This window comes from Cajanus cajan, chromosome 10 (assembly GCF_000230855.2).
Source record: "Cajanus cajan strain Asha chromosome 10, NIPB_CcT2T_4, whole genome shotgun sequence".
NCBI lineage: Eukaryota > Viridiplantae > Streptophyta > Magnoliopsida > Fabales > Fabaceae > Cajanus > Cajanus cajan.
This window is the reverse complement of record NC_138526.1, coordinates 51,858,984-51,884,000: the sequence shown is the minus strand read 5'-3', so window position 1 is coordinate 51,884,000 and position 25,017 is coordinate 51,858,984. Positions and strand designations below refer to the sequence as shown.

At 30.6% G+C, this 25,017-nt stretch overlaps 5 protein-coding genes and 1 long non-coding RNA gene across 7 annotated transcripts; 4 read left to right on the top strand and 2 right to left on the bottom strand.

Annotated features, from left to right (window-relative positions):
* Positions 1-2,628: 2,628 nt before the first annotated feature.
* LOC109806404 (embryo-specific protein ATS3B) lies at positions 2,629-3,859 on the top strand. Its single transcript, XM_020368796.3, has 3 exons — positions 2,629-2,881; positions 3,089-3,199; positions 3,404-3,859. The coding sequence occupies exons 1-3, from the start codon at positions 2,750-2,752 to the stop codon at positions 3,671-3,673; spliced, it is 513 nt and encodes a 170-aa protein (XP_020224385.1). The 5' UTR covers positions 2,629-2,749; the 3' UTR covers positions 3,674-3,859.
* Positions 3,860-8,867: 5,008 nt separating this feature from the next.
* Positions 8,868-12,302, top strand: LOC109806266 (putative polygalacturonase At3g15720). Its single transcript, XM_020368640.3, has 10 exons — positions 8,868-9,107; positions 9,191-9,313; positions 9,517-9,654; positions 9,902-10,072; positions 10,178-10,201; positions 10,390-10,597; positions 10,725-10,806; positions 11,140-11,248; positions 11,564-11,680; positions 11,796-12,302. Exons 1-10 carry the CDS (start codon positions 9,072-9,074, stop codon positions 12,024-12,026), a joined length of 1,239 nt encoding a protein of 412 aa, XP_020224229.1. The 5' UTR covers positions 8,868-9,071; the 3' UTR covers positions 12,027-12,302.
* LOC145952617 (uncharacterized) lies at positions 9,315-10,012 on the bottom strand. Its single transcript, XR_014430093.1, has 2 exons — positions 9,879-10,012; positions 9,315-9,644 (listed from the first exon to the last, which is right to left on the bottom strand). It is a non-coding gene; the product is annotated as an uncharacterized LOC145952617 (long non-coding RNA).
* Positions 12,303-12,514: 212 nt separating the features above from the next.
* On the top strand, positions 12,515-14,599 carry RBL5 (RHOMBOID-like protein 5). 2 transcript variants are annotated; one of them, XR_003804820.2, is made up of 6 exons: positions 12,515-12,868; positions 13,126-13,289; positions 13,372-13,547; positions 13,634-13,890; positions 13,992-14,139; positions 14,270-14,599. XR_003804820.2 is itself a non-coding variant. In XM_020368893.3 (5 exons), the coding sequence occupies exons 1-5, from the start codon at positions 12,594-12,596 to the stop codon at positions 14,068-14,070; spliced, it is 951 nt and encodes a 316-aa protein (XP_020224482.1). In that variant the 5' UTR covers positions 12,515-12,593; the 3' UTR covers positions 14,071-14,264. The 2 variants fall into 2 exon arrangements, 1 of the variants encoding a protein (XP_020224482.1); XM_020368893.3 differs by lacking the exon at positions 14,270-14,599 and having other exon boundaries at positions 13,992-14,264.
* Positions 14,600-15,371: 772 nt separating this feature from the next.
* LOC109806514 (Putative thiol-disulfide oxidoreductase DCC) lies at positions 15,372-16,846 on the bottom strand. Its single transcript, XM_020368940.3, has 5 exons — positions 16,594-16,846; positions 16,459-16,516; positions 16,155-16,262; positions 15,751-15,843; positions 15,372-15,652 (listed from the first exon to the last, which is right to left on the bottom strand). The coding sequence occupies exons 1-5, from the start codon at positions 16,778-16,780 to the stop codon at positions 15,571-15,573; spliced, it is 528 nt and encodes a 175-aa protein (XP_020224529.1). The 5' UTR covers positions 16,781-16,846; the 3' UTR covers positions 15,372-15,570.
* Positions 16,847-21,457: 4,611 nt separating this feature from the next.
* On the top strand, positions 21,458-24,886 carry LOC109805398 (Peptidase S24/S26A/S26B/S26C family protein). Its single transcript, XM_020367455.3, has 8 exons — positions 21,458-21,646; positions 22,065-22,177; positions 22,382-22,453; positions 22,674-22,709; positions 23,504-23,549; positions 23,931-24,018; positions 24,432-24,489; positions 24,665-24,886. Exons 1-8 carry the CDS (start codon positions 21,568-21,570, stop codon positions 24,713-24,715), a joined length of 543 nt encoding a protein of 180 aa, XP_020223044.1. The 5' UTR covers positions 21,458-21,567; the 3' UTR covers positions 24,716-24,886.
* The last annotated feature ends 131 nt before the right edge of the window (positions 24,887-25,017 follow it).

The following is a 25,017-nucleotide window of genomic DNA, read 5'->3' as shown; positions in this document are numbered from 1 at the left end:
TAAACTTGGTTCAAACAACATCACATTAAATTTAAAACAATTGAAAATGTCAACCTTCTGGTTGAAACTCTCCATTCCTTGGAAGAATGTAATCATTCTTTCTACCAAAACCTGCAAAATTACAGCAAAAGCAGATTAAGGATAAAAAGCTGAGCTAATTTTAATAAACTTATCAAAACGGATTTAATGTAAGAAAACAAATAAATAAAGTTAAATAAAATAAAATTTCTTTTTTAATTAAAATTAATTTACACAATTTAAATTTTTATAGAATTTCTTTTATTTATTTTATAATAAGTCTGTGTTGAACACCTAGGATTCACATTTTGTTAGGTACCCTAATTCACGCACATGTTTCTACAATGATATGATATTGTCCACTTTAAATTTAAACTCTCATGATCTTATTTTTGATCATTTTTCAAAAGACTTTATATCAATAGATCATGTGTGCTTTATAAGTTTTTCTTTCTTATCATAATTCAATGTTGTGGGACTTAGTTTGTATCCAACAAATCTCCCATCAAACAAAGATTCATGATTTAACCTCCTTTAGTGAAAACTTTTCTTTTCATTTACGAGTATTTAATGATGGTTCTTAGAGTTTTAATCACACCTATCAATTCAAAATACTTGTACCGTTGTTAGCTCACATTAATGAGATATGTCGCCTAACTTCCACATCGCCTATAACAATGATCAAGACATTTGATTTAAATTATTAATGTTATTATTATTTAAATACGGTAACTCTTATTATTATTATTATTATTATTATATATAAAAGAACAAAAAGGTGTAATGAAATTAATTTCATTACTAATTAATTTTTAACTCTTATGTTAAGCTAATAATTAAAAGTACCTTAATTATTTCCAACTTAGACGAAAATTTTTGGGGGAGAAATTACTTCATATATTAACAACTTTATATAATAAAATATATAATATATTATTTTTATTTAAATAAATTTAATTGTTTAGTTTAGAACTATTTGCAATTATTAAAATATAATTTTTTTAGCAAATATTTTATACAAATGACTGCGTAGAATTTCTTTATATTATTGTCTAATTGGAAATTGACATATATAATAAATTTATTAATTTAAAAAATATATTTGTTACATCATATTAATGATTGATCAACGGTGTAAAATAATTTTGTATCATTAATAAATATTTTTAATTATTAAACTTTAATTTTTAATGATTTAATTGTACTTTTAATCTATTTATAATATTAAATATGTAGTTTTAGTTTTTCTATTTTTAATTCTACAATTTAATTCCCCAAATTTTATAAAGTCTGTAATTTTAGTCCCTTCATTTAATGTTCATTTATTAATCATTAAAATTGTAACGTTAGTTGTAATCTAACACGGAATAGTTGACAAAATGATTAATATTTAATAATATTTGTGTTAATTAGCATATTTAGTTCATTTTTATCACTTTTTCATCTCATTTTATTATCTTTATGAGATAAAAATGAAAATTAATCGTAAAATTTACTCTAAATATTATTAAATATTAATTATTTATTGATATACTTAATATCACATCATGATTAATGTTACAATGTTAATTATCAATGAATAAACATTCAAAAGGGGATTAAAATTATAGATTTTATAAAATTAGAAGACTAAAATTACAATTTAAAAATAAAGGAACTAAAATCGCAAATTTGAATATTATAAGCAACTAAAATTACAATTTGAATATTAATTTTGACTTATTAATAAATAAATCTAACCTAAATCCCAAATCTGAGTTTAAGTCATAATTTTTTAATAAATGAATTGGTTTATTTCACGTTTCATATACTATTAGTGGGAAAGAAGTATTGGTTTTTGTTGATAATTAAAGTTAAAAGTTAATTACAGTTTTGAATAAGCAAAAGAGTTTAAATTAATTTTTTATTTCGATAATTTTAAATTAATTTATAATTAGTTTATCTTGCATTTATACTAATATATATTTAATTTAATAAAATAAAAAATAAATACAAACATATAATTAATTCAAATGATATATATTTGTTCTTGTTTAAGTAAGATATCAATTTTAAATATTTTGTATAAAAAAAATCTCACAGAAACTAACATCATTATCTCTAAAGATTACCTCTTTATATAACTTTTTTTTATATTGTAATAATAATGAATAAAAAAAATTGTACTTTGTGATCTAAAAATATCCGAGCAAACATGGAGATGCCGGGTGGACATGTTTATCGCATAAGGAAGCTTTTGATGCCAAATGTTTCATCAACATTATTTAACTCATTCACACCATACTTTTAATTTGTGACTATTGGTTTCATTATTGAGTTTTCTTGAACAGAAAAAATATAAATTTCAAAGCACTAAGCTAAAAAAAAATAACTTTTTTCTATTTATTCTGTTGAACGTGATTATGTGATTTTCAACAGAAACCAAACACACACTAAGTTTGTCATGTAAGTTCTAAAATTACGAAAAGTTGTAGACAAAACACCGTTGATGCAGCTGTAATTGCCATTACTTGTTACCGTACAGTTGGGGGAAAAAAATCTCCTAAGCATAGATATTATACAAATCGAATTAAAGCTTAGCATTTAAAAACATTAATTCTGAGACTTACCTTGTCCTCGTGTCCGTGTAGTATGAGTATGATCTTATAATAAATAAAAGGTGTCCAAAGTCTGAGGTGTTCCTCGTTCTCTCCCCTCAAACACACAACAAGGTTGTAACTCAGACTTAACCATGAAACCTCTGACTTTAATCCTCAGTCTCACACTATGCATCCTATTCATCGCTGCCATCTCTGAAGCAAAGTCCATAGTCACACAACCTCAACCCAACCAATCTTTCAAGCTCAACCAAACCAAGCCACAGGTAACAAAGTTTCTTTACTTTTAGAAAGGTACCCTATTAAGTTTAGTTACTGATATTATTGTATATGAACTAATTAACTGCTCTAACTGAAAGAACATGCATATTGCATAGATAGATCAGACTTGGATTTCAATTTTCAATTGAATTAAAGCATTTTTCAGATCTTGTTATTGCTTATGAAATTAAAGGTAGATATGAGTTTTGCAGAATGTGGGTAGTAGCTGTAGTTACACGGTGACCATAAAAACAAGCTGCAGTTCTCCTTCCTACACTAGAGATCGCATCAGTCTTTCTTTCGGTGATGCTTATGGCTATCAGGTTCGTTCCCTATGGTCATAGTCTTATAGCCTGTTTGGATGCAGTCTAGAAGCCCATTTTTGAGAAATTCTTTACCAAAAACTCTTAAAAAAATTTCTAAGCTTGTATCCAAACAGAGTAGTAAGATCTGTTTCTGAATTGCTCTTATTATATAGATATGAATGTGAATTGAAAATACAAAGTGGGGTGGTGTTGGATAATCAGGTTTATGTTCCAAGACTTGATGATCCTCGATCAGGGACATTCGAGAGGTGCTCTACAGATACATTTGAGATATACGGTCCATGTACCTACCAAATATGCTATCTGTATCTATACAGGAGTGGATATGATGGTTGGCTGCCAGAGAAAGTGACCGTATATGGCTATAACTCCAAGCCTGTGACATTTTACTACAATACTTACATACCTAATGGCATTTGGTATGGCTTTGATTATTGTCGCGGTTATCTGCCCTCCAAAGCAGCACAGTAGTGTAGTAGTAAAGTGTCCTTTTCCAAAGTGAAACTTTCTTATGTTCTATGTCTCTACTTTCTAGTCTTTGGCTACTGAGGTTCCACGTTACCATGTCATATTTAATTCGAGAGACTTTTTTTTTTTTTTTTTTTTATGCTGATCACAAAGCTTGTTTCTTTCTAATATATCTTTTGTTTTCTTTAATTGCCTTTTTTGTGTGCTTGTAAGGTCCTCTTTATATCGAGGGAGGTTAAAAAGTTAAACAAGACATTATTATATATATATATAGTCTGTTTGGAAGTGAGTTAGAAATATTTTTGAAAGATTTTCTGTTTGAAACAAAAGTTTTTTAAGTAAAGAAGCTCTAAAAAATATTTCTAAGTTTATATCCAAACAAATTCATAGAATGAGTAATGTTATTTATTGTCATAACTTGAAATGTTTATTTGTGTCATGGGTTGTTGGTAGGAAAGTTGATTAGAATTTGAGGTGAAATCAGTCTCCTTAATTTCTTCTTTGAATTGATGGGTCTTCATTAGAAAGCTAATTAGGGTCTGTACCCATTTACTTCTTATATATTTGGGGATATGGTGAAGTGCATTCCTTTGCATAGCTGGTGTTGGGACCTGTCCACCATATGTTCGACATAATGCCTCAATGTGCAAAATATCGTAGAATTGTTTAGTGTTTACTGCATAATAATATGATCCTACTGAAATAGAGTGGTGACACTAACAGCTTCTATTTGTGTCTACCATGTATCCCCCAAGCGACCATGGTCCATGGATGAATTAGGTAAGAGAATGAGCATCGCATTCTCTTACAGCTTTAGTTCAATTGACACATTTTTTTTTGGTGAATAGTTCAATTGACCCAATTTTTTAGCTATATATGTATACTGGGAGAGTGGTAGTTGACTTGTATCTTTGCTAACCATAGTTTGTGTAGCTACTGAAGGGTAGAGAGATAGCTATACAACTCAAGCAAAATTCAATAAAAATTCACTCAATTACACCTAGTCTAATTGCTTGAAGGACCTCAACCATCATTTAGTTTATCATGGAATAATCATTACTTGGTTGGATTCTCGTGTTCTTTCGTCTTCATTACAGGATTTTCTGTTTTTCCTATGATATCTATTGAAGGCTATGGAATGATCTTTGTATAGTAGCGTGTGTGGCTGAGTTTTTCTTCAAGCTTTTGAGTTAGCATGATCTTGTGGCCTTGTAGGAAAACATAAGTCAAGAAGCAAATCATAGTTTTGGCTTTAGGCATTGAGTTAAGGCTTGAGAACAATTATTTTTAACCCAAAGTACATGGCGTAGTACAATTAACAGATAATTATGTTCTTGAAGCATACAATTAAGAGTTTATCTATATATATTTGTGTATATAAAAATATATTTGTTAAGAGAAGTCGATTTCTTAAATAGATCTTTATAATGTGAGGAATTAGTTTTTAACTCTCAACCAGAATATATCTTCACACACAAAAAAAAAAAAAATCAATTTTAAAGCAATATATTTTTTTTTTTACCTTTTTAATACCATGATGTTGATAAAAACGAGTTTATCCCAACTTAATCTGACTCGAAGGCACCTCATTTCAATTTCTCTGTGTTTTGAAATTAAGAAAGGAGTTTGAGAATAATGATGGGGTTATTTTTATGGTATTTGTCTGAGAAGATATTTTATGAATTATTTTTATAAGGTTATTAAACAAACATACTCCACAATGATGAGATATTGTCCGCTTTGGGACTTAGCCCTCACGGTTTTGCTTTTGGTCATCACCCAAAAGGCCTCTCTATCATTGAAGTATGTTTGTATTATATAAGTTGTTATTTTTTATCATATTTTTATCGATGTGGGACTTGTTTGTATCCCAACAATCCTCCTCTCAAACAAGGGACCTAACCTTTCATGCAGCGGAATCTGTCTTTATATAGCACATTATATTTTATGAGTTATGAGGGGTTATAGGGTTATTAGTTGTCACCGAATCCAACCTGCAGCTCTGATATCACTGGGGTTATTTTTATGGTATTTGTCTGAGAGGATATTTTATGAGGTTATTTTTATAAGGTTATTACACAAACATACTCCACAATGATGAGATATTGTCCGCTTTGGGCCTTAGCCCTCACGGATACAAACAAGTCCCACATCGAAAAAACAAGGGACCTAACCTTTCATGCAGCGGAATCTGTCTTTATATAGCACATTATATTTTATGAGTTATGAGGGGTTATAGGGTTATTGGTTGTCACCGAATCCAACCTGCGGCTCTGATACCACTGATAACTCATAAAATATAATGTGCTATATAAAGACAGATTCCGCTGCATGAAAGGTTAGGTCCCTTGTTTGAGAGGAGGATTGTGGGGATACAAACAAGTCCCACATCGATAAAATATGATAAAAAATAACAACTTATATAATACAAACATACTTTAATGATTGAGAGGCCTAAGGCCCAAAGCGGACAGTATCTCATCATTGTGGAGTATGTTTGTGTAATAACCTTATAAAAATAACCTCATAAAATATCCTCTCAGACAAATACCATAAAAATAACCCCATCAAATAATTATAAAGGGTAAATTATAATACACTATATGAGTTTTCTATATGATAAAAATAATGGTGATAAATTTTATGTGGTCTGAATTTTTCACATGCTATTAAATTTTTACATGTTTGAGAAATATTAAATAAGTAAAAGACATTTTTTATTCTAAAAAATAAGTTTTTTATTTAAGCTAAAAATTAAAATTTATAATTACTTCTCAACAATCTTTTTTCTTTTAAGCCAGATAATTTAAAAAATATTATTTTTCAAGTAATAATTTAAAAACTTTCATTCTTATAATATTTGAATTTTTGTATTTCATTTATTGTGTCTAAATTAATTATTATTGAAAAATTAAACTTATTTATTTAAATTTTAATAAATATTATATATAAAGACACAAATAACTTTTTTTAATTATTAAATGAAGCGAGTTAGATTTTTAAAATCACTTAGCTAAGTGGCATGGAACGGGGCATTTTGTCACTCTCAATATCACAAGTGTTAAACAATTATATATATATATATATATATATATATATATATTAATGTTAAGATAATTATTTTTCTATTTCGTATAATTTGATATTTAATATTATTTAATGTTAATTAATTTATTATCATGATTAGGATCTTAATAATTTTTATTATTGTAATAATAATTTTATTATATAAAATTATCATAAGGTTATATTTTAAATAGTCTTACTACTATATAATAATTTCAGTTGCAGTTATTATTAAAGTCAAATGAGTTTTATATATTCTATAGATAAAAACAATAATGATTAATTTTACGTTGTCTAAATTTTTCACATGTTGTTAAAGACTACATGTTTGAAAAATAAATTTTTCACATGTTGTTAAAGACTACATGTTTGAAAAATATTAAATTTGAAAAAAAAAAAACTTTTCTTGAGAAATAAGTTGTTCTTTTTTAAGTTAAAAATTTAAATTTATAATTATTTCTCAACAATTTTTTTTCTTTTAAGTTAGATAATTTTAAAAAATCTTATTTGTTTAAGTATTAATTTTAAAATTTTCAGGTTTATAATGCTTGAATTTGTATATTTCATTTAATGTCTCTAATAAATTAATTATTTCTGAATTAATTTCCAATAAATATTATATATATGTATATATATATGTATAATTTAATTATTAAACAATATGAATTAATTTTTTGAACTCATTTTACTATGCAAGACGAGATGAGGTAGGACAAGATGAGGCAAACAAGATAAGGAACCTTTTGTCAGCTTCCAATAAATTTTTATTAATTTGTAGAAAATATTCAAAATATTGTTTATAAATAATATAAATGTAATAATTTTTTGTTTACAATATAGTTGGAAAATAATTAAATATATTTATCATTTCACATTTTAAAATTATAAATATTAATTAATTATGTGATAAATAATTAAGTGGAAAGAGATAAGGTTAATTTTGAAGAAAAAAATAATTTAAAATATTGAGAAATTTAATATTTTTAACTAAATTAGGTGTAATTTAGTTAAAGGATCTTATAATTAAAAATAAAGGTAATATATATAAGACTATACCCAACTTGATTACTTCTATTTTTTCTATGCTTTTTAAAAAATTCAAACAATCAATTATGTGTTATCTCAAATAAAAATAATAATATTATAAATAAATGTATTTTTAACATAAAAGAATGAGAGTAACTTATGTAAAAGCATGTTAGTTACTAATAAAGTAAAGTTGTTTTTTCATAAAATATTTACAGCTATTATAATTTCTAAATATGTCTTTTATAATAATTTTTCTTAAAAAAAATAAAAATAAAAATAAAAACTAGAAAGGGGTACCTCAGTAGAAAATTACTATAATATCAACCATGGCCATGTGCAAATTAAGTCATTGTATTGAAGTCAAAACACAATCTTACACCTAAAATGAACTATGGACTTCAGTCCTTTTCAAACTTTACACAATTCATTTTTACGTAAAATCTTTCATATTATATTAGCAAAATTGACACACACAAAAAAAAAAAAAAAAAAATCGTTCAAATTTCATGAAGGAACTTTTGCAAATAATGTTGTAGTTAAATTATTAAAACATTAGTTTTTTATTTTTTAAGTTATTTTCCCACATATATATTTCACAGTTACTAGTTTGAACCAAAAGGCCAGAGACCCAATCAATTTGCTAACAAGGAAGAACCAAAATTAATTAAGAAAGTAATCTTATTTTAGAAGAAAGCGAGGACAATTAGGACGCACGTAGCTTGAAAATCCTTTACAAGCAAAACTATTTTCTCCTGCTAATTAATTTTTTATTACTCTCGAGTTACCCATAATTCATCAAGAACCGACCAAATTTATCTTTCTTATGGAAAGAAAACAGAGAACGTGGTTTGAAATCAAAGAAGATGGTTTTTTTCAACCAAAGTTAGCTATCTTTTGATCTATTTACAAAGTTTACTATTGATCAGTATTGAGTGTAAATGAAGAAGCATAATGTACGTTCAAAAGAAGGCGTAGGAATGTGCATTTGCTTCATGTGCTTACTACAAAAACAAACAAGGTCTTAGTCTCCATAACCATAAGCCATGTGTTTTCCAATTAGATTGTGTGGAGTTTAATTTTCCGCAACCCTTTACATGTCTCAATTGATGCACTGAACGAAAATTTAACAAATCAAACTATTATCTTGCTAATAATTATAGCCTTGAAATAAGTTGTTTTATTGTATTAATTATTAAAGATGTCAAATTAGCGTCTAAAGTCTGCTTCCAAATACACTATGTGGCCCTTATATATAGAAGAGAAACTTAAGAATACATATACATATTTCATAACATGAACATTGAGAATGTTGTTCAAGAGTAGTCCAAAGTTTGATATAATGGTCAGAATCTGCAGTCTCATTTTATTATATTCGCATTCTAGTTAACTTTAGAACAACGTGAAACGTTAATTTTGTGCATGCAGGAGTTTTTCTTCACCGTGTTGATAATTCTGAGTGTGGTTACACCCGGATTGAGCAGCACAACAACCACTTTCAATGTTTTGCAGTATGGAGCAATTGGAGATGGAAAAACCAACGACTCCCCAGTAAATTATAATAACATTTTAGTTTCCTCAAATTATTGTGCTGCATACATAACATCAGTTTGAAACATTTCTTCAATTTCCTCGATGATAACTACAATTATCTAGCAATTACAAACACGTTTAAGTTTAGTTATATGCCAATGTTTTTGAAGCCTATAAATGTAGAGTAAATATTTTGTGTTTCAATCTTCAACATTCAACAGGCATTTCTGAAGGCTTGGAAAGATGTTTGCCAGAGCAAATCACATATATCTAGGCTCATCATACCAGCAAAACGAACATTCTTGCTCAAGCCTACTACCTTCAGTGGTCCATGCAAATCTAACTATACCTACATTCAGGTACTTATTTTTAGTTATCTGGATTTAGAAGGAAAAATGCTAACCAATAGCATTGGTTAAGGAATCAAAAGTAAAAAAAAAATATTGAAAAATGCATATATTCATTCTTTCATGTAACTTATTGTTAATTCTTTCTTGTAAATTAAAAAACTTGACATAATGTGATGTAAAAATTACTTGAGATATGAACATGCAATGAATCATATGTCATAGTAAAAATTAACCTGTTTGTGGGACCTCTGATCAGCTTTTAGGGGACATTGTTGCACCAGAGACAAAATCGGAATATTCTGGATTCCACACGAACACATGGCTTGGCTTCTCATACGTCAATGGTTTAATTATCAGTGGTAAAGGGACTATCGATGGTAAAGGCTCTGCCTGGTGGCAACAGCCTTGCATAGGAAATGTAAAATCAGTAAGTAAATATTTCTTGTTATTTTATTTTTGCTTTCTCTATTGTTTTCACTAATTAAGTCAGAACATAGACCAAATTTTTATGGCTTGTTTTTCCTTTTTTCAGGGGGCAAACTGCCGTCCACCAACAGTAAGTAACATTGTTGACAATTTGTTACCAAATTAAATATCACTTCTCATGATTTCGTAATGCATATAAGTATCGATCATCACAGATTTGATAAAGATTATAAGCATAAACACTAAATACAATAACACCATATCAAAGAAACAATTAACTAATTGAAATATATCTTTTTTGTGTGTGTGAATGTATAGGCGTTAACATTCTATAGATGCTATCACCTTCAACTCAAAGGATTTACAAGTATTAATCCCGCAAGAAGTCACATGACTCTAACAAGTTGCAACAATGGCATCATCTCTAAGCTGCGTCTAATTGCTCCTGGAACAAGCCCTAATACCGATGGCATTGATATTTCTGGTTCAACAGACATTCGAGTACTTAACTCTTTCATTGGAACAGGTATTAACTTTACATCTGTATGTCAGAACGTCACATCCTAAATTTTTTATGAAAATTTTCAATTTCTCAAACTTGTTTCCTAACATGATTATGTCTGTTAAACAAAAATGACATGGTTTAACTGCAGGTGACGATTGCATTGCTATTAGTGCTGGATCCTCCAAGATCAATATAACTGGTATAACATGTGGTCCAGGCCATGGTATCAGGTTAGTTATAGTACTTCAGTGATAAGTAATAACGTATTGATTAATTATTATCCATTTGCTTTGGCTTGAAATTGGCTTCAACAAACCACAGACTTCTTGTATTCACTGCATGGACGGAAAATATTTAACTTTTTCTTTAACTGGCCTCTTAATTTGTTTGAGATGATTCTTCTTGTTTCTATTTATGATTGATAGATCGCTTTCAGTTATGTACATAGTGAAAAATAAACTTAAGAATAAGATGAAAGATATATTTTTATTTAATTTTTTAATTTTCCTTTTCTACTTTCGGGTATACAGTTAACTCTGATGAAGGAAATAACGTTTTTGTAGCATTGGATCGTTGGGAACACGCGGAGAGACCGATATTGTAGAGGACGTGCATGTGAAGAATTGTACTTTGACTGAAACATTAACCGGAGTGAGAATCAAGACATGGCAGGTAATTCAGCAGATTAAAAAAACCATGATTAATTAATAAAATAGGCTATGCACTTACATGACAAAACAATCATATGATCAAAACTCTATGTATGATAATTTTGTTGATTTTTATAATACAACCTTAAGAGTCATATCAACAATGAATTATGATTTGTTGATATTGTAAAATTATTTAATACTATCAGTGTATAGTTATTACACTCATTAATTAATTGTTAAGAACTCTATTATTGTAAGATTTTTTGCTTGCAATTTTGGTTACGTGTTATGCAAATTATGTTAAGTATAATCGTTCTCTGCTATTCTGCATTAGGGTGGAGGTGGATATGCTAGGAGGATCTCTTTTGAGAAAATCAAGTTTGTTCGAGCCAATAGCCCCATTATCATTGACCAGTTTTATTGCCCTCATAGATCTGACTGCCAAAACAAGGTACCAATTTGAATATTTTTCGTAAAACTTAATTATTTTGCTCCCAAAAAATTACATTTATACAACTTTGATTAACAACTTGTCTATGTTATTTTTCTTCAATTATTATGAGCAGACTCAAGCAATCAAGGTGAGTGATGTGACTTACAAAGGAATTTTTGGAACATCATTGACGGACAAGGCGATCAATTTGAGCTGCGACCAAAACGTGGGCTGCTCCAACCTTGTGTTTGATCATGTTTACATAACGTCAGCAGATCCAAAGCAGAAGGTTTTTTCCTATTGCCATAATGCCCACGGAATAGCCACTCACACCAAACCATCCCTAAAGTGCTTGTTGAAGTAGCTCTTCCACAATAGTTTGGTTGTCCTCAGAGCTGCCATATATGCTTCTTAGTTTTTCTACTTTTTTTTGTTTTTGGATCATGGAGTAAATAATATGTGTACGAGCTCTGTATTTTAAAATAATTACTATTACAAGAATGGGAGTTATATTTGACAATGTTATCTAAGTAATTTTGTGAAAATATAAATATGTCAACTGATACGTATCATTAGTCATTACACCAATCAATCGCTGTCCTACTTTTGAGTTGCCTTATTTTGCAACCAACTAATTGCTATACCGAAATAGATATTGAGATGCAAATGAGAAAAAATAAAAATAAATAAGGGGGAAAAGGGCAAGGTACAAAATAGTTCTGACTTTTAATTAATTACTTTTATGCAATTGACGGTATGATAGTATAATGTAACAAATTCTATAAGGGGGATAATGAGTTACCTAATTTAACTGCTAGCTAGCCAACGCAAAGGAGGGAAGATAGGTTCTGTTCCATTGCGCCAACACAACAACCTATTTCTTAGTTTGTGTTTGTGTCTGTGTCTTTGTTGCAACTTGCAATCCGCAACCATGGGGAAGAAGCCGCCGCACATGTCCGACGTTGAGGCGGCCCGCTACGCCCCGCCACCGCCACCTACTTTTCACGTGCCACAGCCTCGCCTGTGGTTCCCATGGTTGGTGCCACTCATTTTTTTGGCCAACATTGCAATGTTCGTGTATAGCATGTATGAAAATGATTGCCCTGCCTACTTAGATGCACGGGTTTGCCTTTTCTCTGAATATCTGGGCAGATTCTCCTTCCAACCCTTCAGGGAAAACCCTCTCCTTGGCCCTGCAATCCGCACGTGAGAAAAATCTCTCTCTCACCATAAATTTTTAAATTCATGTTATCATTATATTATGGATGAACATTGAACATTCAACAATGTGCATGAAACAACATTTTTCTCATTAATTAGGGATGCATGCAACCTAATTAATTATTATTTGTTGTCTACAACTACAATATGATGCATGGGAAAGAATGAAGAATAAAACAATGTCAACTTTCACCTTGGTTTGTTCGTTCATCTTTTGGGGCTATTGCATTAACTTTCTGCAGGCTGCGGCTATTAGGAGCCCTTGAAAAGGACTTAGTGGTGGACCAGAATGAAATATGGCGCTTCGTTTCCTGCATGTTTCTTCACGCTGGAGTTGTGCATTTACTAGCCAATATGTTTAGTCTTCTATTCATAGGAGTTCGGCTTGAGAAGGAATTTGGATTTTGTAAGGCATACTACAGAACTTTTGCACATTGAACCTCTGCATGATCTTCTTTAGCTAAATTCTAATCTCTTGGATTTGGCAGTGAGAATTGGATTCTTATACATGCTTTCTGGTTTCGGTGGAAGTTTGTTGTCTATCTTGCATTTGAAAGAAACTGAATCAAATACCGTATCTGTTGGCGCATCCGGTGCACTTTTTGGTCTTCTAGGAGCCATGCTTTCTGAGCTTCTAACTAACTGGAGTATCTATGCAAATAAGGTACATTATATAATCTCTCAATATTGTATACTGAGTTTGTGTATGTGTACTATGTAAGGACAAATTTTAACCGATGCTTACTTCAGTGTGCAGCTCTATCGAGCCTATTGATCATTGTTGGCCTAAATTTGGCTGTTGGATTTCTACCTCATGTGGACAATTCAGCTCATGTTGGAGGCTTCCTGGCAGGATTTTTCCTCGGTTTTGTTCTTCTAATGCGCCCTCAATATGGATACGTAAATCGCAAATATATACCTCCAGGATATGATGTGAAACGCAAATCAAAGTACAAATGCTATCAATATTTCTTCCTGGTCGTGTCAGTGATCATCTTACTTGTCGGGTAAAAAATGGTTAAGATTTTCATTCTTGTCAGTTGTCACAATGCATATTGTCCTGCCTTGGCTAACATACCTGAACCTGATGCAATGACTAATTTGGCAGATATGCATATGGCCTAGCTAAGCTGTACATAGAGAAGTCACGGGATAGTTTTACCTTCGTAGACAGTTATACACGATAAAGGGTTCCGATTCCACAGCCAGATCTTCAAGCTTGCATGTACAAACCAAAAATTTTCCCTTCTAGAAGCGTATGTGCCAGTACACATGTCTTACAGAAACAGATAAATAAAGCTCCGCTTCAATTTCTTTTGCCTAAGACATCTGCATGATTACAATCGCTTCTCAGAATTCAGGTTTGAAGCTCTTTCTGATTTCCAGGTACATGATTATTTGTCCTCTATACAGAAGAAAAGGCCAAAATCCAGCACATGAGATGATAAGACACGCTTTAAAAGTATCTATCTGGCTTCCTATAGGAAATTCTTGTATGCTGACCTCCTAATTTATCAGACCAAGTGAAAAAGTGTTCGAGTGTATTACTCATCATTTATTCAAACCTTTTCTGTTTTCTACTACCAGAATCAGCTGCATGTAGATCTAATCACAACTAAATCCAGCGACAATGAATAGTTATTCATTTTTGTGTGGTGAAACCAATATTTCACCCAATAGAAAAAGGAAGAAAAACAGGGGTTTTGATTTTATTTATTTCTTTGTTTAAGCAGAAATGCAGAAACTTACTGGCATGCTTGAAAGGGAGTTACATAGCTAGCATATTTACTTCTTATTCTGCGTACTTAGAATTAAGATTCATTTTAAGGATCTAGTCCTTTGCTTCTTCTTCTTCTTTTTCAGTACAGTCATTACTATTAAATCAACTCTAATGACTCTTGCTTAACCTGTAAAACAAATCGATCTTAAAAGGAAAATGTAGCTAGAATCTTGACACAGTGAATAGCTATCTACGTAATCCAAATAGAAATATGTCATCACCATGTAACTATCTACGTTTTAACATAAAGAACATATTTGTGAAGATTTGAGGATCTCAATACAACTAGATCCATCACCAGTGAATAGCTTTTCATTTTCTCAATGGAACTATTAGTCCTTCATTTACTACGAAGAGTTGAGGCTTTGTTTTAATTTATTTCTTTCTTGAAGCATAAAAACAGAAATTGTGTCAATCAATGACCCACCGTGATTGGTTGTAGAATCCATTAATTATATTTGATAAAAATATTGCGTCTTTTCTCTTTCCATTCTCCAACATGACCATGTTCTATAGCTCAACAGCAGGAAATGGTCCAAATCCAAAAAATATCCGAGACAAGGCTGACAGAATTCAGTTTGCATGGAAACAGTTAAAAAAGATAAGTTAACACTCAAAAAGTAAAATAAAGTTCGAAAATTAATGCCATGATGAAGCTAAGAAATTGGGAGTGTCTACTTGAAATCAAAATTGCATCGCAAAGTCATCTGGGACAGAAAATATTATTATAAATTGATGCTCTTCTCTTCTTCTATCAAATAGTAAAACAATAAGTATAGTTTCTATACAGTGGTGTACGAAACATCAAAAGATTTGAGGACAACATGATCTGACTTCAACTATAAAGAACCCCAGTTTTTAAACTTAGCATGTTACTATCATCTTCAGTACTGATGCCAGGATGATGCTATATTTCACACGATTCCGATCGACCAAAAATGAGGTATCGGTTGTTTGCAACATTGTCATAAACAAAATCTCTGATTAACCTGCAGTCAACCATGACATATATCATCAAGCCTGTCGTCCCTAAGCAATTAACTAACATGATAAAACCGGCAAAACAAGTGGAAAATATACTACTTACAGAGGCACAAATTGAAGAAGAATTGCTAGCTGTGGAAAGGGCAAGTCTATGTATTCCATTATCTTCAGCACAGCTTCTGACTTAATGTAGGATCTAGAATCAACCAGGAAGGCATATGTTTCACTGTCAATTTCTTCTTTCTTATAATTTGCCAACATAAATTTCTTCTTTCCTCACAAATACTATAGCAATCAATTAATGTGGTTGAGAAGCTAAGGGAAAATTAAACAGAAACAGGGTGATGTTATTTGGATGAAAATTATTGAGGCCAGAAAACCTTTATTTCCTAGCAGCTCTTCACAACCAAATAGATTACCGACTAGTAGAGATAGATGCTACTAAAGGCTCTAATCTTAAAACATTTACAAATACTTGTGAATCTTAAACATTCATACAGCACATACCTGTCCTTTTCAACAAGTACAACACTTGAGATATCATCAGGAGCTCTTCCTGATCTCCTAAGTAACATTTTACCCGCTTCACTCTGAAGAGGTTCATATCTAATTGTCCTGCCAAAATCATCAATAAAGCATAAAACAAACGAAATAAATACCTGATCAACTTCTTGCTTTCTCTAAAACAAAGCAAAGAGCTCATTATCTTTCTATTATCAGGGCAGCAACAAACAACCTCAATATAAAATTATGCAGAGGAAATAAAAAAAAAGGTGAAATTAGTACAAGGAAAAGGAGATGGAACACAAACTTGTTTCGATCGTTATCACGAACGAACTTGACACCCCCGTTGCACAAGTTGCATACTCCTGTGTCAGAAGCGAGAATTATGATGGAACAGTAGCATGAAGAAAAAGGATGAGTGAGTGTGAGGGGTAATAATTACCGTCAAACAACATGATGGGTCGTTTGTCTTGGTCGAAGAAAGTGGAAGTTGCTTCGACCCAGTTGGGTGTGTTGCTTGGGGGTGGTGACAGAGAAGCAAAGGTACTAACTTTACGTGCAGGGAGCGAGCAGACGCTTGAGTTGAAGCGCCTAACAGAAGCAGCAAGCGGTGGAAGCTGAAGAGCCATTGAAACAAGTGTCGTGCGAGGTGCCACCTGTGGCCAAAATTGCAACCATACCACCTCACACACATACAATTACAAAACAACAACTGTTTTTTTTTTTTATGCATTAAATTAATTTTTTCAATGTCACAATATTTTACTTGTAAGTGGGAGCAAGAAAATAATCTATAATACTTTTTTATATAAGAAAAATATAATTATTTTTTTACAAAATACTGTACATATTTTCATGACGAGAAAAAATTAAAATATCTAATTTTTTTATAAATTAGATTTTTCTTATAAATAAAGTGACAATTTCTCGTCTTAATGTGGTGAATGTGTGATATATTATATTAAGATGTGTATTTATAATTTTGTATAACTTATTTAGTATTAGAAAAATGGAAAGGTAAAAATTAGATGGATAAAATTAATAATAAAATTATTATTTTATTTTATTTTTTATCTCTCATATTAAATAAATATTTAATTAAAATAATACTTACTTTTGTATAGATAATTTATTTTTTTATTAAATATATTAGTAAAATAAATCTCTATAGAGAAATTATTTTCACGGATAACTTCGATTCGAACTAAATCTTATATCATTTGAATTAATTTGCGATGAAATATAAAATAAATAAATAAATAAATAAACTAAAATAATCACCATCTTGGGGCCAGCTATCCCACCCTTTAAGGTGCCTCCAACGTAGCGAGGAGATTAGTCACTGCTGTCGGCGGTGGATACTCCAGGAATGAACCTAAAAAAAAAATTAGTTTTAAAAAAAAGCTTTCATAAAGAAAAAAATGTTTATTATATTAGCTCATCTCCGATTAAAAAAATTATATGAATTTTTAAAACAAGAATCCATTCTTATTTGTATCATTATTAGAGTACAATTATCACTTCTTCATACAGAAATTATTCTTTTATAAAAATCAAATTCTTTAAAATAAAAAATAAAAAATAAAATAAAAAGGTCAATATGAACCACATAAAATTAATTGAAAATTCAAGGTCGATTCTTTTATCCAACAAATATATATATATATATATTAAATACAATTTTGTGTAATAAATATGGCAGAATATAAAAACTCGTAAAACATTCTTTGTATACGTACGGTAGGAAAAATATATATATATATATATATAAACTGGAGCATCTCATTTATCTGAAGTCAAATGCAAAATTATCATAAGTTGTATATAGTTTGTGATTTAAAGAAGCTTGTATAAATAGTTTCGTACAATATTTACAGGGAAGTACTTTTAGATCTATGTGGTGAGTAGGATCACATTGAGGATTGAATTGGGTTAGTTGACTCCCTTGGCGAGTTGAGTTGGATACATCAATTCATGTTAACTCATTTTATTTTATTTTATATTTTAAAAATTAAATTTATAGTAAATTTATATTAGATTAATGTTTTTTTTTATAACTTAAATTTTTGTGTTAGGCAATTATTTTATTTTATAAAAAATAAAAATATATTATTTTAATCACATATTTTTACTAGTATATTTTTATGTATAGTGTTTTTTTAATAAAAATATATATTACATTGGTCTTTTGTATGTACAAGTATAATTTCTTTAATCAATTTTATAAATAAAAAAATTATAAATTGAAGTGATAATGTACATTGAAATATTTCAATTGAGATTTAAAAAAATGATGAATTGAAGATATGTTAACTTATACTTATCATAATAACCCATCAATTTATTAAAATAGGTCAACTCGTTAACCCACCGTTAAGAATAATAGGTTATATTTTTTAATCCATTTTATTTGATGGACTAAACCGTCTCGATTTATTGTTAGGTCAACCTATTTCATCTAACTTTAGGTGGAATAATACTAAACCCTAAATTGGTGAGTTAAATACCACCCAAGAGCTAGTGTGCGTTAGAGAATCGAAAAGAAAAATTATACAGTGAGATGAAAGATCAAAGGAGTCACCAAGTTTAAAGTTTTTTTTTTTCTACATAAAATAGTATAAATAAGATGATACTTTATGACTACTAGACAAGGAACCAATGACATATTGGAATCATAGTTTCAAAAGTTGGACTAGTTATCAAACCGATTAAGGTACTCTAGGCATGGCAACGGGGCGGGGCGGGGGCGGGTTTTACGTTCCCCGTCCCCGCCCCCGCAAATTTAAACCGCCCCCGCACCCGCCCCCGATACCCGCCGGGGGTAAAATCTAGGTCCCCATCCCCGTCCCCGGCGGGGTTCGGGTTTCCCCACCCCGTCCCCCGCCCCCGCTCCTATTTTTTTTCTTTTTTTTTCTTTTTTTTTTCTTTTAAATAAATATGAATAATTTTAAAAAAATAAAAGAAAAGAAAAATAATATAAATTTTTACATATAAATATTTTTAATTTTGGTTTATATATATATAAAAATAATTTTTTAATTATATTATTAAGCGGGGCGGGGGGCGGGGGCGGGTATGGGTGCAGGGGCGGGGTGGGTATTAACATCCCCGTCCCCGCCCCCGCCCCCGATTTTATCAATCGGGGAAAACCCGAACCCGAACCCGAACCCGATAAACACGGGTTTTCCCCGTCCAAATCGGGGCGGGTTCGGGCGGGTACCCACGGGGACAGGTTAGATTGCCATGCCTAAGGTACTCGATTAGAAGGTTAGAAGTCAAACCAATAGGTTACTAATTAAATTGTATGACTTGATCCTCATTAATTCTTTAAAAAATATTCATATCATATATATTTCACACCTACAAATTTAATAAAATCTATACCATGTTTAAGAGAAGTTTAAAAAAGATATATAGTCAACATAACTCACAAAATAACTAAATTATAGACTGGACTAACCAAATAAACTAATATATAGTTTTAAATTTAAACATGCTATATAAATTATTTAAGTCAAATATATAACAATAGAGCATCTTGTTTTAGTGATTATTAAAGTGATTAAATAATCACATTCCTTGGTATTTCAAGTTTCATCTAGTCTAAAATTTATTTTTCTTTTGTACGAAGAAATAAATTAGAATTGAATCGAAAGAATAAATATATAATTTTAAATAAAGATATACTATAAAATTTATTTATGTTATATATGTATCACTAATTTTTAATATGCATATATTGTATTTGTTTATATTATAAATAAGGCTTAAATATGTTTTTAGTCTCTTAAATCTAATATATGTTTATTTTTGGTCCCTCAAATTTAAAAATATTTTTTTAGTTCTTGTAATTTAAAAAAAAAGTAGTCCTTATACTTAAATTTTGTCCAAAAATCTGTTAAATACAATTACATAAAAATTTTATGCTAGTATCCTTGTTAGTGAAAACACATTACATTAAACTCTGATGTATAACTATCTCAATTTGTCACTTATAAATATGCTATTGCAGATTTGAAGAACTAAAAAAAGGTTTTTGAAAATTATAGAGACTAAAAAATTAATTTTGAATTTGAGGGACAAAAAAAATTTACCTTAAATTTAAATGATTGAAAACATATTTAAGCTTATAAACAAAGTATTAAATGGTGTAGTTGTGGTTGTGTTGGTTTAAAAAACTTAAGATTAGGGTTCAAAACTTGTTAAAGGTTTTCTTATGATATACTTACTTTCTTAAAATCAACACAAATTGAAGCATAGCTCACACACTTTTCTTGACTCCTACTTTCTTTAATCTTCTCCATCTCTTCAAATTTTGAAAGCAAACTTCAAAAATAGAGATGGATTGAGACATCAATCTTCAAGTGGAGAGATGAGCCAAAAAGTGAGATTCTAGTCACAAGGAGGAGTTCATTGATGAAAGAACTTAAGGAGTTATACTTCTCTTGAGAAAATTTAAGACTTTTGAAAAATATATGAGGAGACATTACTGTTTCATCATTAAGCACTACTGTCAACTTTTTGTGGGTAGTTGAAATTATAATAAGTGTCTACTTTGAGAATCAATAAAGACTCATTAGAAGACTTAACTTCTACTTCTAATGCCAAAGAATGTCTCTAACGAGGCATATCCATCAATAAGATTTTAATAATCTTGGGAGTGTCAAATCCATCGTATGCAAGTTGCAAGTTCGAGCCAAATCCCTAATTATTTGTGTGAACCAACATAACAATTTTATACTTTATATCCACTAGTAGATGAAAGAATCAAAGAAGTAAGAAATTATAGAAACAAAATATTAAAATTTGAGAATAGATAATCATTATAAGGATAGTTTTTTATGTAACAACCATAGATGATTATAAAATTTATAAAAAAAAATATAAAGTCAATTGTAAATTTTAAAGATAGCAATGTTTAATTAAAAAAAATTAAAATGAGATATTATCTTTATATATAAGCATATATTATGTTGGCTACATATCTAATTTTTTTGGATGTTAAAAATTTACTATTAAAATTATAATTTACATGTGTAGATTTATTATTTCAGTAGTAATTTTTTTTCTCAAACTATGTGATCCTTAAATACAATTATTTTATGAAAAAAGAAAAAGAAAAAAAGAAGATCTTAATTCTTATTATTCTTTCATTAGTTTCTTTATTAAAAAAAACTTTTTTTCTTCTATTAGTTGAATAACACTTTTTAAAATTTATTTTAATTTTTTTTTTAATTCTAATAATATTGTAAAAGTGAAAAATATTGGTATGTTAATGGCATATATATATACATAAGATTCTGACATGATAAATTGAAGCGGAGAAAAGAGAAGAGGAGAGTCAAGTGTTGAAATTAGCATAGAGAGCAGAGAGGGAGTGAGTGGTATCGAGAAGCAGAGAAGAAAGAAAGCAAGAATGGGTTGGATCGGCGAGAGTGTGGATTCCATCAAATCTCTTCAGATCCGCCAGGTCCTCACCCAGGCCGTTAGCCTTGGTTCGTTCTTCTTTTCTCTTTCTCTCTATTTTCCCTTTTCTACTGTCAACTTCTCCACTCCCCCGTTATTTTTAGGGTTTATGTCAACAACTCCTATTGCTTAATTTTCGCTATTAATAGTTGCACTACCATGATTCGCCCTCCTTATGGAACTCCAATTTCTTCAATTTCGGTTCTGACTTGTGGCGTTTATCTTTCACGCTTCCACTCACTGACACTGTCAGGCTATAGATTACCAAGAGATCACAATATCATTTACGTTAATTTAGATCATGCAAACAAAATAGGGTTGTTTTATCGTTTATTACTCTTAAAGTTTTAATTCATTTTTTAATAAGAATTGTCAACATCCTAGTTTCCTTGGCCCATATATACAAGTTTTGTTTACTAAGGTAGTTTAGTTTGTATTCTGCCTCAGGCATGATTGTTACATCTGCACTGATAATATGGAAGGCATTGATGTGCATCACTGGCAGTGAGTCTCCTGTTGTTGTTGTTCTTTCTGGAAGCATGGAACCAGGATTCAAGCGGGTAAGTCAATTTCATTATCATGCGTGAATGCGTCAGTAATGCGGTTTGACTTTTCTTTTAGGACAAACAGTATATTTTGTTTCTTGTAGTCATAATTCTGTATTTATGTCGATCATCTTGTCTTCAGAAGCTGTGTATATACGCATACAATTTGTCTGTTTCTTTTTGGTGTTAATAAATGTTGGGTTTTGTGCTGTATACCAGGGAGACATCTTATTCTTGCACATGAGTAAAGATCCAATTCGGGCAGGGGAGATTGTTGTGTTCAATGTGGATGTAAGTTTTCTCTCGGTTTGGTTCTTCATATTTTGCGTACCCAGATTTATAATCATTGTGTATGGCTTAATTCAGAATAATAGTTTTTTGTTTATTCTAGTTAGTTACATTCATTTTATGATTCTTTGTTTTCTGTCAGTACTTTCATATCCTTATTGACATATTTATTGACATGTACTCTATATTTATTTATTTATTATTTATTTTTTTATATATTTAGGGACGTGAGATTCCAATTGTTCATCGTGTGATTAAGGTAAGCACCTCCGGGACTCATAATTGTCTTTTTGGATGGAAAATTATGGAGAAGTGGTTCACAGCATTGTATGGGAGGATCCATTTCATTTCATGAGTGTCTAGCTGAAGGAGTGCATTTTCAAACTGTAACTACATGAATTACATAAGAAATTGTGCATAGGCAGTTTGATGGGACTATGAACCAAATTCTATACCTGGGTTTTATGAACTTGGGTACTGTCTGTTTTTAGTTCTCCTTATTTTATATATCTTAATCACGAGGGATAATGATCATTATAGTACACAATGCCATTAGAATTTTCCTCCTTTACCCTCTGCCTTTTGCAACATTGTGAAAACTAGAAAGTACCATGAATCTTGGGATAATGGTAATAATTACTTGGACTTATCCTTCCTTCCAAAGAGAAACTTCCCGAATCCCTCAGGCACACACATGCATTCATATTCACAGGTTTAACATTCTTTATGCTTTATGAAACACGCAAACTTTCCTCCTTCAGACACTACCCCTCTTTTGTTGCTTGAACTAATTGTATTGATTTATTGTCATAGACAACATTGTGAAAAGTGGAGAGCATCAAGAATCTTAGTAACGTATAAGATTAATTACTTGGACTTGTCCTTCCTTCCAAAGAGAAACTTCTTGAATCCGTCAATCACACAATCACATATTCACCAGTTTATTGTTGTTTATGCTTCCTGAAACACATATTCACTGGTTTAAGTCTAATATTCTTTATGCTTTATGAAATTTATGATAATTATGGTTGGCCCTACTTGATCATTTTGTAGGTACATGAAAGGGAAGATACTGGGGAGGTTGATGTTCTCACCAAGGGTAATGACTAATTTATGGCTACTTAGCTTTACAGAAATGCTGACGATGTTGGATCTTAGGTCCTCTATTTGACAGAAATACTAATGATGCTTTCAACTCAACTTTTCCCACACATTATTATTGAATGAATTTCACATGGGTCCCACTAAAAAATGGGCCCACTCTCTTTTGAGTGAAACCTATAGGCTATATGAAACACACCCAATAATTAGTGCGTTAGAAAAAATGTGTTGTTAGTGTCTCGGTACAAAATCTAACGTAGAAGCAAATTTGAAATTCATTATTCTCTACTGTATTCTATTTCATAATTTATTTTAGTAATCCATTTTAGTTAGTGGTTATATGTTAATCTAATGCTCTCCATTCATGTATATTTGGCAGGAGATAACAATTATGGAGATGACAGGCTACTGTATGCTCATGGTCAGCTTTGGCTGCAAAGGCACCACATTATGGGCAGAGCCGTTGGGTATACCATTTTTTTTAGTTACATTTGCTCCACTTATTGTAGACTTGTTTTCTCAAAATGTCATGAAAAAGCCAGTACTATTCCATTGTGGCAATCACATATAGTGATTATATTATATGCTTTAGGCCTCCGACTATAATAGGCGAGAGATCTCTATGACATTTAAGTATTATGCATTTTTTGGCTACATGCTTAATGCTACTAGAAGAGTGTAGTATGTACCCGTGTGCACGATTTATTTCTAATACTCCATGGTCATTTGAACATGGGCATCATGCCAAGGGTTAATCCTACTTTATTTCATAATAATACCGACAGTTTGGCATTCAAGTTTTCTTGTAGTATGAAGCATTTTCAATTGATAAGTTGCTTTCTAGTACTATGTTACCATTGCTTGTATTTTTCAATGGCAGGTTCTTACCTTACGTGGGCTGGGTGACCATTATTATGACTGAAAAGCCTATTATCAAGGTTGGTTTGCTGTGCCAATCTATTTTGTTCATTTATCTGATGTGGATTGTGTACAGTCTGAAACTTAATATTCTGTTGCGGTGTATGATTTGTTGCAAAGCAACCTATGATATGTTATACCATGCAATAAATGATAACCAATTTAAAGTGTTCTAAAGCTGTATTTTCCTTGCAGTATATTCTCATTGGTGCTTTGGGGTTGCTCGTGATAACATCCAAAGATTAAATGATGAATCTAAAATCAAACTGCGGTCTAACCTCCGATGGTAGTGTGAGCAGATGTCATGCTTTTATTGAAGGTGTCATTTTGTACCATTCTTAGTATGGGGGACAATATAATGTTGAGAATTAATGCAAAATAGTTGAATTTTGATATTTTCTTACCTTTTCCTAGTCATTGATGAGTTGAAAATCCCCTTCCTTTATTTGAAACCCCCCTTCCTTTATATTCTATTTGGGTGCAGTTTAAGATTAATTAAGCCTTTAAATTAGCCGTTCCTTGTACGTTGCTTATCCACACTACCACTA